This window comes from Budorcas taxicolor, chromosome 6 (assembly GCF_023091745.1).
Source record: "Budorcas taxicolor isolate Tak-1 chromosome 6, Takin1.1, whole genome shotgun sequence".
Lineage (NCBI taxonomy): Eukaryota > Metazoa > Chordata > Mammalia > Artiodactyla > Bovidae > Budorcas > Budorcas taxicolor.
The window spans coordinates 92,653,936-92,666,755 of NC_068915.1; the positions used below are offsets into that span (position 1 = coordinate 92,653,936).

Genomic DNA, 12,820 nt, shown 5'->3' on the forward strand with positions numbered 1-12,820 from the left:
CCTCTTGAGAAATCTGTATGCAGGTCAGGAAGCAACAGTTAGAACTGGCCATGGAACAACAGACTGGTTCCAAATAGGAAAAGGAGTACCTCAAGGCTGTATATTGTCACCCTGCTTATTTAACTTCTATGCTGAGTACATCATGAGAAACACTGGGCTGGAAGAAGCACAAGCTGAAATGGAGATTGCCAGGAGAAAGAAACATCAATCACCTCAGATACGCAGATGACACCACCCTTATGGCAGAAAGTGAAGAGGAACTAAAAAGCCTCTTGATAAAAGTGAAAGGGGAGAGTGAAAAAGTTGGCTTAAAGCGCAGCATTCAGAAAACTAAGATCATGGCATCTGGTCCCATCACTTCATGGGAAATAGATGGGGAAACAGTGGTTACAATGTCAGACTTTGTTTTGGGGGGCTCCAAAATGACTGCAGATGGTGATTGCAGCCATGAAATTAAAAGATGCTTACTCCTTGGAAGGAAAGTTATGACCAACCTAGATAGCATATTCAAAAGCAGAGACATTACTTTGCCAACAAAGGTCCGTCTAGCCAAGGCTATGGTTTTTCCTGTGGTTACGTATGGATGTGAGAGTTGGACTGTGAAGAAAGCTGAGCAGTGAAAAATTGATGCTTTTGAACTGTGGTGTTGGAGAAGACTCTTGAGAGTCCCTTGGACTGCAAGGAGATGCAACCAGTCCATTCTGAAGGAGATCAACCCTGGGATTTCTTTGGAAGGAATGATGCTAAAACTGATACTCCAGTACTTTGGCCACCTCATGCGAAGAGTTGACTCATTGTTTTCCAATGACCCTGATGCTGGGAGGGATTGGGGGCAAGAGAAGTGGGCGACAGAGGATGAGAAGGCTGGATGGCATCACCAGCTCGATGTACGTGAGTCTGTGTGAACTCCAGGAGTTGGTGATGGACAGGGAGGCCTGGCGTGCTGCAGTTCATGGGGTCACAAAGAATTGGACACGACTGAGCGACTGAGCTGATGGCAGTAACGATTAGAGGTGCTAAAATTTGGACAAAAGTGTAAGCTGTATTTTAAAACAGTTTATGTATTTTAAGATTTTGTGAAATCATTGAGGGCATCTCTTTTACATTTCTGGAGCCTGTGTTGTTAGTTTACAGTAGGAATGGCCGTATAGGTCTGCAGAAAGTATAGTCACACACATCTGAGTGTAGTATACAATGTCCAGCAGTCTAGCTTGTAACTGTTAAGGAAGGTATTTGGACCTCTTGCTTTTTCTTGTATCTATTACTTTCCCAAATTTAAGGTAGGTATAGGTCTTTGTGGGCTTCCCTGGTGGCTCAGTGGTAAAGAATCTGCCTGCCTAGCAGGAGATGCGAGTTTGATCCCTGAGTCAGGAAGATCCCTAAGAGAAAGAAATGGCAACCCACTCCAGTATTCTTGCCTGGGAAATGCCATGGAGAGAGGAGCCTGGCGGGCTGCAGTCCATAGGAAACGACCTAGTGGCTAAAGAACAATAGATCTTTACAAAGGATAAATCACTTCCTTAGAGCAGTGTTGGTTACTTCCGTTGATAATAGAAAGAGGGGCCTTTTGAGGTAAAGGGGAGAATTAAGAGACGAATGAAAAGACGCGTGTTGATACTCTACATGTTTTGTTTCCTTTTTCTGCCATAGCAAATGTAAGGTACCTTGTCTGTCAGTGAACTGCTTACTTTGATGGAATTTAATGTCTGTAAGGTCTAATAGATTTAATAAGGAGAACTAAGCATTGCTTGATTTTCTTTTTTCTCCCCTCTCAAACCTCCCACTTACGGATTGGCATAAAATGAAAATTCCTCCAATAATGTCCAGACCTTCTCATTTAGGGTTTGATACTGTATCATACCCAAGTGCATGTTGAATAAATATTGTCTGATGATGATGAGAATAATTTTCTTTTCAGGAGCAATTCTGTATATGCTTATGTACCACATTTCTCACAGTGGTCTCAAGAGTCATTGGGAAATAAAATTCTTGTTTGATCTTGAATTCTTACCAATTACACTATTACAAGTTTTATATGAATTTTAAAAACTGGATTCATTTGACAACATGCAAAATCCTTTAAACATAGGACTGTAACAGAATTGATTTTTAGTGGCATATTTAAGAGAATAACATGCATTGAATTTTGAATGAGAAACCCTAGGACTTTCCAAAGATGCATGCTGGGTTAGGTGTTTTATGAATAGGGCTCATTCACTATATAGGACTTACTGTAGCTTTTGCTAAGTAGGAAGATAATTGTTATTGCAGTTAGAGAGTGTTAGCATAGCATCTTGGAAATGTCTCTGTGTGAGATATGTGTTATCTGAATGTGTATAGTCAAGGACTTTCATTTTGGACTTTTGAAAGCATTAACTTCCAAATATTTTCTTAAGTTTCTTACAACTTTAAGAAAAAAATATCACTGATTCCTGGGGTGGAGAAGTGGTGGGTAGGGATGGTATATTCTACCCAACAATATGCTTTGTGGAAATTTGGAATTCAAGGAATCACAAGTGGGAACCACTTCAAAATACTTTGCTGTAATATGTTCTAAAAGATAATTGAGTCTTGACATGTAGAGACATATAAATGTGGCATTCTAAAAGAAGAGCTTTAGAAGTTTTTTCTTTCACAGTAGAATCCCTTAGTAGATAATTTGCACTAGTTGAATATTTGAAAAAACTGTATGGAATAACTATTGATACAGTTACCAAAAATTGTACTGTTGTCTTACTCTTACATCATTAATGTTATGTATCCTTTTCTTTCAGCTGGATATGCCAAGTGACCAGATAGCTGCCAATCTGCAAGCCGTTATCAATGAAGTTTGTAGGCAAAGACCACTGAATTTGGGTAAGTGGTTCACTGGGGTTAGAATTTCCTATAATTCTGGGATGCTTTAAAAATGTAAAATATTAAGAAAACAGTCCAGTTAATATGCAACTATAGTAACGTGATATTTCCAGGAGTTAAAGCAATACAATTGAATTCACCAAAGTATTCCTGATCCTCTTTAATAAGTTGTACTTGTCTAGAAAGGAAACCTCTTTACCAGTAATAGGGAATACGCTGTGAAGCCTTGATAAATTCCCACATTATTTCTATCATTAAATGTAATCAAATTTGAAAGAAAACTGTAACAGATTGCCTTAAACTTAAAATAGTGTTTAAGCAGAAACTAAAATCATTTGTGAGATAGATCATATTGTGAGCCAGACCATTCACTTTGTCACCGGTACTAGCAATTGGCTTTCTTTATCTTATTTATTTTGGAAAAGAGACAAAGTTTTAGTCATGTCAGAAGAATCACACTTTATAAACGGGGTGATTCATGGAGAACAGTGAAACTTGATGTAGCAGCTGTGTCATAAGCTCAGAACATGTATAATTCCCACTGTATCACTTGCCATTCACAAAAATGTGTTCTCTTGTGGCTGACTGAAACCAATCAAGAGTCTATTTCCCTCAAATGACTCAGTACTTACAGGCTTCCCGTTACAGGAGTCTGTCACATTTTGTTTTATAAACCACATGTATAATTAAAGTGCAATCTTAGGCTATATTTAACCTTCTTTGGGAGTTAAACCCACTGGTGAATATGTTAATTCTGTTCTGCTAAGTATGACCATCAGTTCAGTTCAGTTCAGTCGCTCATTAGTGTCCACCTCTTTGCAACCCCATGAATTGCAGCACGCCAGGCCTCCCTGTCCATCACCAACTTCCGGAGTTCACCCAGACTCACGTCCATCAAGGCACTGATGCCATCCAGCCATCTCATCCTCTGTTGCCCACTTCTCCTCCCACCCCCAATCCCTCCCAGCATCAGAGTCTTTTCCAATGAGTCAACTCTTCGCATGAGGTGGCCAAAGTACCGGAGTTTCAGCTTTAGCATCATTCCTTACAAAGAAACTCCAGGGGTGATCTCCTTTACAATGGACTGGTTGGATCTCCTTGCAGTCCAAGGGACTCTCAAGAGTCTTCTCCAACACCACAGTTCAAAAGCATCCATTCTTCGGTGCTCAGCTTTCTTCACAGTCCAACTCTCACATCCATACATGACCACTGGAAAAACCATAGCCTTGAATAGATGCACTTTTGTTGGCAAAGTAATGTCTCTGCTTTTAAATATGCTATTTAGGTTGGTCATAACTTTCCTTCCAAGGAGCAAGCGTCTTTTAATTTCATGGCTGCAGTCACCATCTGCAGTGATTTTGGAGCCCCCCAAAATAAAGTCTGACACTGTTTCCACTGTTTCCCCATCTATTTCCCATGAAGTGATGGGACCAGATGCCATGATCTTCGTTTTCTAAATGTTGAGCTTTAAGCCAACTTTTTCACTCTCCTCTTTTACTTTCATCAGGAGGCTCTTTAGTTCCTCCTCACTTTCTGCCATAAGGGTGGTGTCATCTGCATATCTGAGGTTATTGATATTTCTCCCAGCAATCTTGATTCCAGTTTGTGCTTCTTCCAGCCCAGCGTTTCTCATGATGTACTCTGCATAGAAGGTAAATAAGCAGGGTGACAATACACAGCCTTGACGGACTCCTTTTCCTATTTGGAACCAGTCTGTTGTTCCATGTCCAGTTCTAACTGTTGCTTCCTGGCCTGCATATAGGTTTCTCAAGAGGCAGGTGAGGTGGTCTGGTATTCCCATCTCTTTCAGAATTTTCCAGTTTATTGTGATCCACACAGTCCAAGGCTTTGGCATAGTCAATAAAGCAGAAATAGATGTTTTTCTGGAACTCTCTTGCTTTTTCCATGATCCAGCGGATGTTGGCAATTTGATCTCTGATTCCCCTGCCTTTTCTAAAACCAGCTTGAACATCTGGAAGTTCACGGTTCACGTATTGCTAAAGCCTGGGTTTGAGCATGACTTTACTAGCGTGTGAGATGAGTGCAATTGTGCAGTAGTTTGAGTATTCTTTGACATTGCCTTTCTTTGAGATTAAGATAAAAACGGACCTTTTCCAGTCCTGTGGCCACTGCTGAATTTTCCAAATTTGCTGGCATATTGAGTGCAGCACTTTCACAGCATCATCTTTTAAGGTTTGAAATAGCTCTACTGGAATTCCGTGACCTCCACCAGCTTTGTTTGTAGTGATGCTTTCTAAGGCCCACTTAACTTCACATTCCAGGATGTCTGGCTCTAGGTGAGTGATCACACCATTGTGATTATCTGGTCGTGAAGATCTTTTTTGTACAGTTCTTCTGTGTATTCTTGCCACCTCTTCTTAATATCTTCTGCTTCTGTTAGGTCCATACCATTTCTGACCTTTATCGAGCCCATCTTTGCATGAAATGTTCCCTTGGTATCTAATTTTCTTGAAGAGATTTCTAGTCTTTCCCATTCTGTTGTTTTCCTCTATTTCTTTGTATTGGTCGCTGAGGAAGGCTTTCTTATCTCTTCTTGCTATTCTGTGGAACTCTGTATTCAGATGCTTATATCTTTCCTATTTTCCTTTGTTTTTCTCTTCTCTTGTTTTCACAGCTCATTGTAAGGCCTCCCTAGAGAGCCATTTTGCTTTTTTGCATTTCTTTTCCATGGGGATCGTCTTGATCCCTGTCTCCTGTACAGTGTCACAAACCTCTGTCCATAGTTCATCAGGTACTCTATCTATCAGATAGATTCTTCTATTTCTTGGAGAACTTTGATTTCAGTATAAAAACCTCTGAGCCTATAGCAGGAATAGAATGATGAGTGTGTGTGTGTGTGTGTGTGTGTGTTAGTTGCTCAGTTGTGTCTGACTCTTTGTGATACCATGGCCTGAGTGTGTGTGTGTGTGTGTGTGTGTGTGTCGCTCAGTTGTGTCTGACTCTTTGTGATACCATGGCCTGAAGCCCACCAGACTCTCCTGTCCATGGAATTCTCCAGGCAGGAATACTGGAGTGGGTTGTCATTCCCTTCTCCAGGGCATCTTCCCAACCCAGGGATAGAACTGGGTCTCCTGCATTGCTGGCAGATTCTTTACCACTGAGCCACCAGGGAAGCCCTAGAATGATGAATAGTAAATCTTTAAAAGCAGTGTAGTTATCTTCTCTTTGCCATTTTAAATGACGTCCCTTAACATTATCTTTATAAAAGCTTTTTTAATTTTTAGGGAATTTGACTAAAAAATGTTTGGTAACACAAAGGTAGCATATGTGCTGACTGTTCTAAATAAATATTGAAATCTTGCCATCTAAGGTAAATATCACCACCTGCTCCCTTTATGGTTGTCGTTGCAATAAAATAAATTCTAGATGATCACCTTCTGGAAGAGAGAAATGAATTATTAGTGAATATGTGTGGTTTCATTGATAAATCTCTAGTAAACTCTAGTCAGCTGGTTTTAGAAAGGGCAGAGGAACCAGACATCAAATTGCCAACATCTGCTGAATCATCAAAAAAGCAAGAGAGTTCCAGAAATACATCTATTTCTGCTTTATTGACTATGCCAAAGCCTTTGGCTCTGTGGATCACAATAAACTGTGGAAAATTCTGAAAGAGATGGGATACCAGACCACCTGACCTACCTTTTGAGAAATTTGTATGCAGGTCAGGAAGCAACAGTTAAAACTGGACATGGAACAACAGACTGGTTCCAAATAGGAAAAGGAGTACGTCAAGGCTGTGTATTGTCACACTGCTTATTTAATTTCTATGCAGAGTACATAATGAGAAACGCTGGGCTGGAAGAAGCACAAGCTGGAATCAAGATTGCTGGGAGAAATATCAATCACCTCAGATATGCAGGTGACACCACCCTTATGGCAGAAAGTGAAGAGGAACCAAAAAGCCTCTTGATGAAAGTGAAAAAGGAGAGTGAAAAAGTTGGCTTAAAGCTCAACATTCAGAAAACTAAGATCATGGCATCTGGTCCCATCACTTCATGGGAAATAGGTGGGGAAACAGTGGTTATACTGTCAGACTTTATTTTTGGGGGCTCCAAAATCACTGCAGATGGTAATTGCAGCCATGAAATTAAAAGAGGCTTGCTCCTTGGAAGGAAAGTTATGACCAACCTAGATAGCATATTCAAAGGCAGAGACATTACTTTGCCAACGAAAGTGCATCTATTCAAGGCTATGGTTTTTCCAGTGGTCATGTATGGATGTGAGAGTTGGACTGTGAAGAAAGCTGAGCGCCGAAGAATTGATGCGTTTGAACTGTGGTGCTGAAGAAGACTCTTGAGAGTCCCTTGGACTGCAAGGAGATCCAACCAGTCCATTCTGAAGGAGATCAGCCCTGAGATTTCTTTGTAAGGAATGACGCTAAAACTGAAACTCCAGTACTTTGGCCACCTCATGCGAAGAGTTGACTCATTGGAAAAGACTCTGGTGCTGGGAGGGATTGGGGACAGGAGGAGAAGGGGATGACAAAGGATGAGATGGCTGGATGGCATCACTGACTCGATGGACGTGAGTCTGAGTGAACTCCGGGAGTTGGTGATGGACAGGGAGGCCTGGTGTGCTACGACTCATGGGGTCACAAAGAGTCAGACACCACTGAGCATCTGAACTGAACTGAACTGAAACTCTAGTACAACTAGTTTGCCTTCTTCTCTAGAAATGAAACAATCTTCCCCTTGTTATAATTTAAAATAATAGTTCAATAATATCAGTACTTTTCAAGTGAATCTATAACACGAATCCTATAAGGTTTCTTTTTGTATGTTTGTATTTGCTCATTAGGTGTTTGAAATAAAATGAGAATTGATTCTTGTCTCTGTTTTCAGGACCTTTTGTGGTACGTGCTTTCCTTCGAAGTTCAACAAGTGAAGGTTTGTTACTAAAAATCGAGCCATTGTTGCCTAAAGAAGCGGAAACCAAAGAAGGTGACGAAAAAGCTGCGTAAACGTGTTGCATTGTGAAATTGTTCTCACTGGATCGAGAAGCAACAGTGAAAATTATAAAACTGTCTGTTTTCTAAGTTTGGTGTCTTATTATTGATCATCATATGTGAAAGTAAATTTTAACCCTGGAAAATCTTAGAACACTTTCAAAAATAAGGAAATAAAATTTGCTGTGTGTCTAAACCTACCTTTTAGATCCTGTTATATTTTCTTCCTAAGAATTCATATTCTGCATGCTGGTAATTATAGCAGCAATTTCTAGCTTAATAACTGTCCCTTGAGAGCTATACCATCTGAGAGAAAAGTAAGGTCCTCATTTCCCACAAGATAGAAAATGGAAGAACTGTGGGCTCTTTCACAAATATGACTCTTCTAAAGAAAAATTATGGACAGTCTTCGTTCTGGAAACTTGTGAATGTCTTTTGTGATAGCATGAGTATAGAAAATGACTAATCCATTAAAACGGATGGGAAATGTTTTTCCTCTTAGGAATCAGTTTATATTATTTGTATTTTTTGTAATAATACTGTATATTTTAACGGTACTTTGCAGTATTATAAGGCACAGTGTATAGTATTTTTATATATTTACTCTCTTCGTTTGATCCTCAATTCCTCTGCTTAATAGCAAGTTGTTCGTGTTTGTAGAATGAATATCCCATGAGGTAGATAAAGCAACTTAATTTATGGATGAAGAATCAGGCTAGGAAGTTCAGCCACCAGTTTGCAAACTGGTGTTGGTCCTGAAATGCTTACTGGTAAGTGACAAAACAAAAAAATTAAGGATAATTTTGTCATGTAGTTGCCAGCTGTCCTTTCTTGGAAATGATTGATTTCCTTTACTCTGAGACTGTCTTTCACTTTTTTAGGGGATGTTCAAGGGCTTTTTCTGATATGAAATTAGATGCCATTCCTTTCTCCAGGGGATCTTCCCAACCCAGGGGTCGAACCTGGGTCTCCTGCATTGCCAGCAGATTCTTTACCGTCTGAGCAGCAAGGGAAGCTCTGTGAAATAATAGTGCTGATAAATTTGTTGGTGGGTTTTAATAACACTCACTTTGTAAAGAATAATTTGATGGCTCCCTCTAGGTCTCCCAGTTGTTTTTGAAATTTTAGTGGTCTGAGACTTCCAAATGACTGTACCCTGCTAAGCTTTTTTCCCCCACAGGAAAATTAAAATTTGACGACTGTTTACTGAAAACAACTGTAACACTGACTACAAAACAGTAACAGCAGTTACCTTCTATTGAGTGCCTACTGCTGACTTCTGCTTTGTGTGTATTCTGTCATTTCCTCCTCACAGGAGCTCAAGGAGGAAGGTGAGACTCTCATTTCACAGAAAAAGAAATTGAAACTTGTGTGAGGTCCCATATGTGGCAATTTAAGATTTAAACCTATGTTTGTCTGATTTTGAAGCCTATTCTTTTTAAAAGCCTGTTCAGCCATTTTACCTCCTTTTTATATATTCTAAGGTAAACTGTTTGACCAGTTTCAAGTTTTAAAAATATTGAATAATTACACTTCAGTTTCTTGGTGTGTCTAATTATGGGGTTTCAGAGGAACTAATGGCACCCCACTCCAGTACTCTTGCCTGGAAAATCCCATGGACGGAAGAGCCTGGAGGGCTGCAGTCCATGGGGTCGCTAAGAGTCAGACATGACTGAGCGACTTCACTTTCACTTTTCACTTTCATGCATTGGAGAAGGAGGTGGCACCCCACTCCAGTATTCTTGCCTGGAAAATCCCAGGGTGAGGGAGCCTGGTGGGCTGCCGTCTATGGGGTTGCACAGAGTCAGACACGACTGAAGCGACTTAGCAGCAGCAGCAGCAGAGGAACTCAAAAGCCTCTTGATGAAAGTGAAAAAGAAGAGTGATAAAGTTGGCTTAAAGCTCACCATTCAGAAAACTTAAGATCATGGCATCTGGTCCCATCACTTCATGGGAAATAGATGGGAAAACAGTGTCAGACTTTATTTTTGAGGGCTCCAAAATCACTGCAGATGATGATTGCAGCCATGAAATTAAAAGACGCTTGCTCCTTGGAAGGAAAGTTATGACCAACCTAAATACCGTGTTCAAAAGCAGAGACATTACTTTGCCAACAAAGGTCCGTCTAGTCAAGGCTATGGTTTTTCCAGTAGTCATGTATGGATGTGAGAGTTGGACTGTGAAGAAAGTTGAGCACCGAAGAATTGATGCTTTTGAACTGTGGTGTTGGAGAAGACTCTTGAGAGTCCCTTGGACTGCAAAGAAATCCAACCAGTCCATTCTAAAGGAGATCAGTCCTGGGTGTTTTTTGGAAGGAATGATGCTAAAGCTGAAACTCCAGTACTTTGGCCGCCTCATGTGAAGCGTTGACTCATTGGAAAAGCCTCTGGTGCTAGGAGGGATTGGGGGCAGCAGGAGAAGGGGACGACAGAGGATGAGATGGCTGGATGGCATCACTGACTCGATGGACGTGAGTTTGAGTGAACTCCGGGAGTTGGTGATAGGGAGGCCTGGCGTGCTGCGATTCATGGGGTTGCAAAGAGTCGGACATGACTGAGCGACTGAACTGAACTGAGCACAGCTGATGTGAATAAAGTAGAAATATAAGAGTTGGAGGAGTGGGTTGAGAAGGAACATTGATGGCAGGAGTGAAAAAAATATCTACTTGTTTCCCACAGTTCCGGTCTTCTAAAAGTTTTTTGTTCAGTCGCAAAGTTACGTCTGACTCTCTGCCACCCCAAGGACTGCAGCTTGCCAGGCTTCCTTGTCCTTTACTCTCTCTTAGAGTTTGCTCATATTCATCCAACCATCACATCCTCTGTTGCCCCCTTCTGCCTTCAGTCTTTCTCAGCATCAGGGTCTTTTCCAATGAGTTTGGCTCTTCACACCAGGTGGCCAAAGTATTAGAGCTTCAGCATCAGTCCTGAAAACATATTGATTGTTAAAGACCCTAATTCTCAGAGTAGAAGCACCATTACTGTATTTGTAAGTTTTCTTCCAACTAATTAAGTATATCTTATTAAAAATTTTAGCAATAAAGTATCACTCAGTGCTACTACTCAGGTAACCAGTATTAATATTTTGGTGCTTTCCATTATTTTATTCAGTTGACAGAAACAAGAACAGAGGAAACAGGCACACAAGTGATGTTATGAAGTAAGGATTTCCCCATATTATTTACAGTCTCGTATGAAAAGCATCATTTTAATGGTTGAGCAGTATTTCATTCTGGTGACCCTCTAATTTATGGAATCATTTCCCAATTTAGGGGTATTTAAGTTGCTTTCAGGTCCCCCTCGACCTTTATTATTTAAAACCATTTGGAGAAAATCTTTGAGGATTTTATTTTTCTCTGTATTTCTAGAAGTGACATTTCCGAGTTGAAAGGTATGGTATGGTTGAAGGTCTTAATTATGTCTTAGAAAGGTGCCTTTCTGAGCAGAACAAACCAGAACAAGGAAATACGGTTGGAAAACTTGCTCTGGGCAAGAGCATTCCAGGGTCCTGTTAACTGGCCTATGAATAAATTACTCCCTAACCTTCCATTAGAGCATTTTTCCTTTTGGCTAACTAGAACTAATGTTGAGTGTTCATAATGGTGTCCTTCTGGAAAAATAGAATTGCACTAGTTTATTCTTCACATAAACCCCTTTTTAAATTTTGTATTATTAATGTACTTTATTAGAAAACAGTAAATTAAAGTCTTATGTTTAAAAAGTAAAAATTTTAATATGTGTATGGTAAATACTTGTAACTCTCAAGCATTAGCCTGCATTCAAATCACCTGGAGAGCTATCAGGCTCGAATTGCTAGGCACCAGTTGGCAAAGTGAGGTGGACCTTGAAAATTTACATTTCTAATAAGTTCCTGTTGCCAAACCCAAGTTTGTGTGCCTGGTGCACACTCAGTAAGCCCAAACAAACCAAACAGGGGGTTTGGAGCAGAGAGAGGTTTATCACAAGGGCCGAGCAAGGAAAATAGGCTGCTAGAGCTCAAAAAGTCCGAACTCTGAAGAGTTTTTATCTGCAAAATGTAGAAGGGAGGGCTGCAAGGTGGGTGACCTTCCCCTGGAACAGTGTGATGATGTTCCAGGAATCTCAGTTATTAGCCTTCTGATCCCAACCAGTCTGGGATCCAGAGCTTGTGCTCTGCCTGAAGTTACCATCCTCCACCTGGATGGGAGTTCTTAGTTCTTGTCGAGGAACTATGAGATTGTTCTGTACAGCTCTTGAGGAGGAACGGGGCCCTGTCCCGGTGCTGCGCTATTCATCCTTGACTGCCTTTCCTTTGTTTCTGCATTCGTTCACTCTTCTGTTTGAATCTGCCCTCTAGAACTCCGGGGAGTTCTAGGAAGTTAAACTTTTCCCTACAAACAAGGAAGTGTGGAGACAAGGAAAGGCTTTTTCACATAGGGTCCTGCTTGGTTTCATTCCCTGATGATGATGTTGCTCCAGAGAATATATTTTGAAAACCACTGATATTTACTAATGGGTCTTTTAACCCTGGGCTTAAAAAAACTCTGGTTTTGGTATCAGCATCAGTTTATTTTCAAATTTGGCAGGTAATTCTGGTGTAGTAGGGTTGAGAATCACTGGTGTATACAACTAATGAAGTTATAAATGATGAAAATTTTTTAATAGATTTTAAAAGACAGATTAAAAAATAATAATACAGCAAATTTAAGAGCCAGGACTAGTTTCTAGCTTTCTGGTCTATCCCTATGTGTAAACAATTTAAATCTCTATGGGAAAACAAAATCTGAAATCTTTTGTAAAATTAGGACAACAATAAGGTGATCACCAATGTACTGGAACAGAAATTTTATAATACAGTTTTTATAGGTGGCATTTCATGTTGTTAGAAATGATGTGATATAACATTATAAATTATCATTACTATTATAAACATTTATAAACAAATTTACTGTTATTACTTATCATTATCTTGTTAAAAACCAGGTATTTATGCTGGGATGGGGAGACCTATTCAGTAGTGAGT

At 40.1% G+C, this 12,820-nt stretch overlaps 1 protein-coding gene across 1 annotated transcript in view; it reads left to right on the forward strand.

Annotated features, from left to right (window-relative positions):
• Positions 1-8,015, forward strand: part of MRPL1 (mitochondrial ribosomal protein L1) — a 68,569-nt gene extending 60,554 nt beyond the window's left edge. The window contains exons 8-9 of the mRNA XM_052642148.1: positions 2,775-2,856; positions 7,719-8,015. Of these exons, the coding sequence (XP_052498108.1) occupies positions 2,775-2,856; positions 7,719-7,837 (201 nt within the window). The 3' untranslated portion in view covers positions 7,838-8,015. The remainder of the gene's footprint in view (positions 1-2,774; positions 2,857-7,718) is intronic.
• The last annotated feature ends 4,805 nt before the right edge of the window (positions 8,016-12,820 follow it).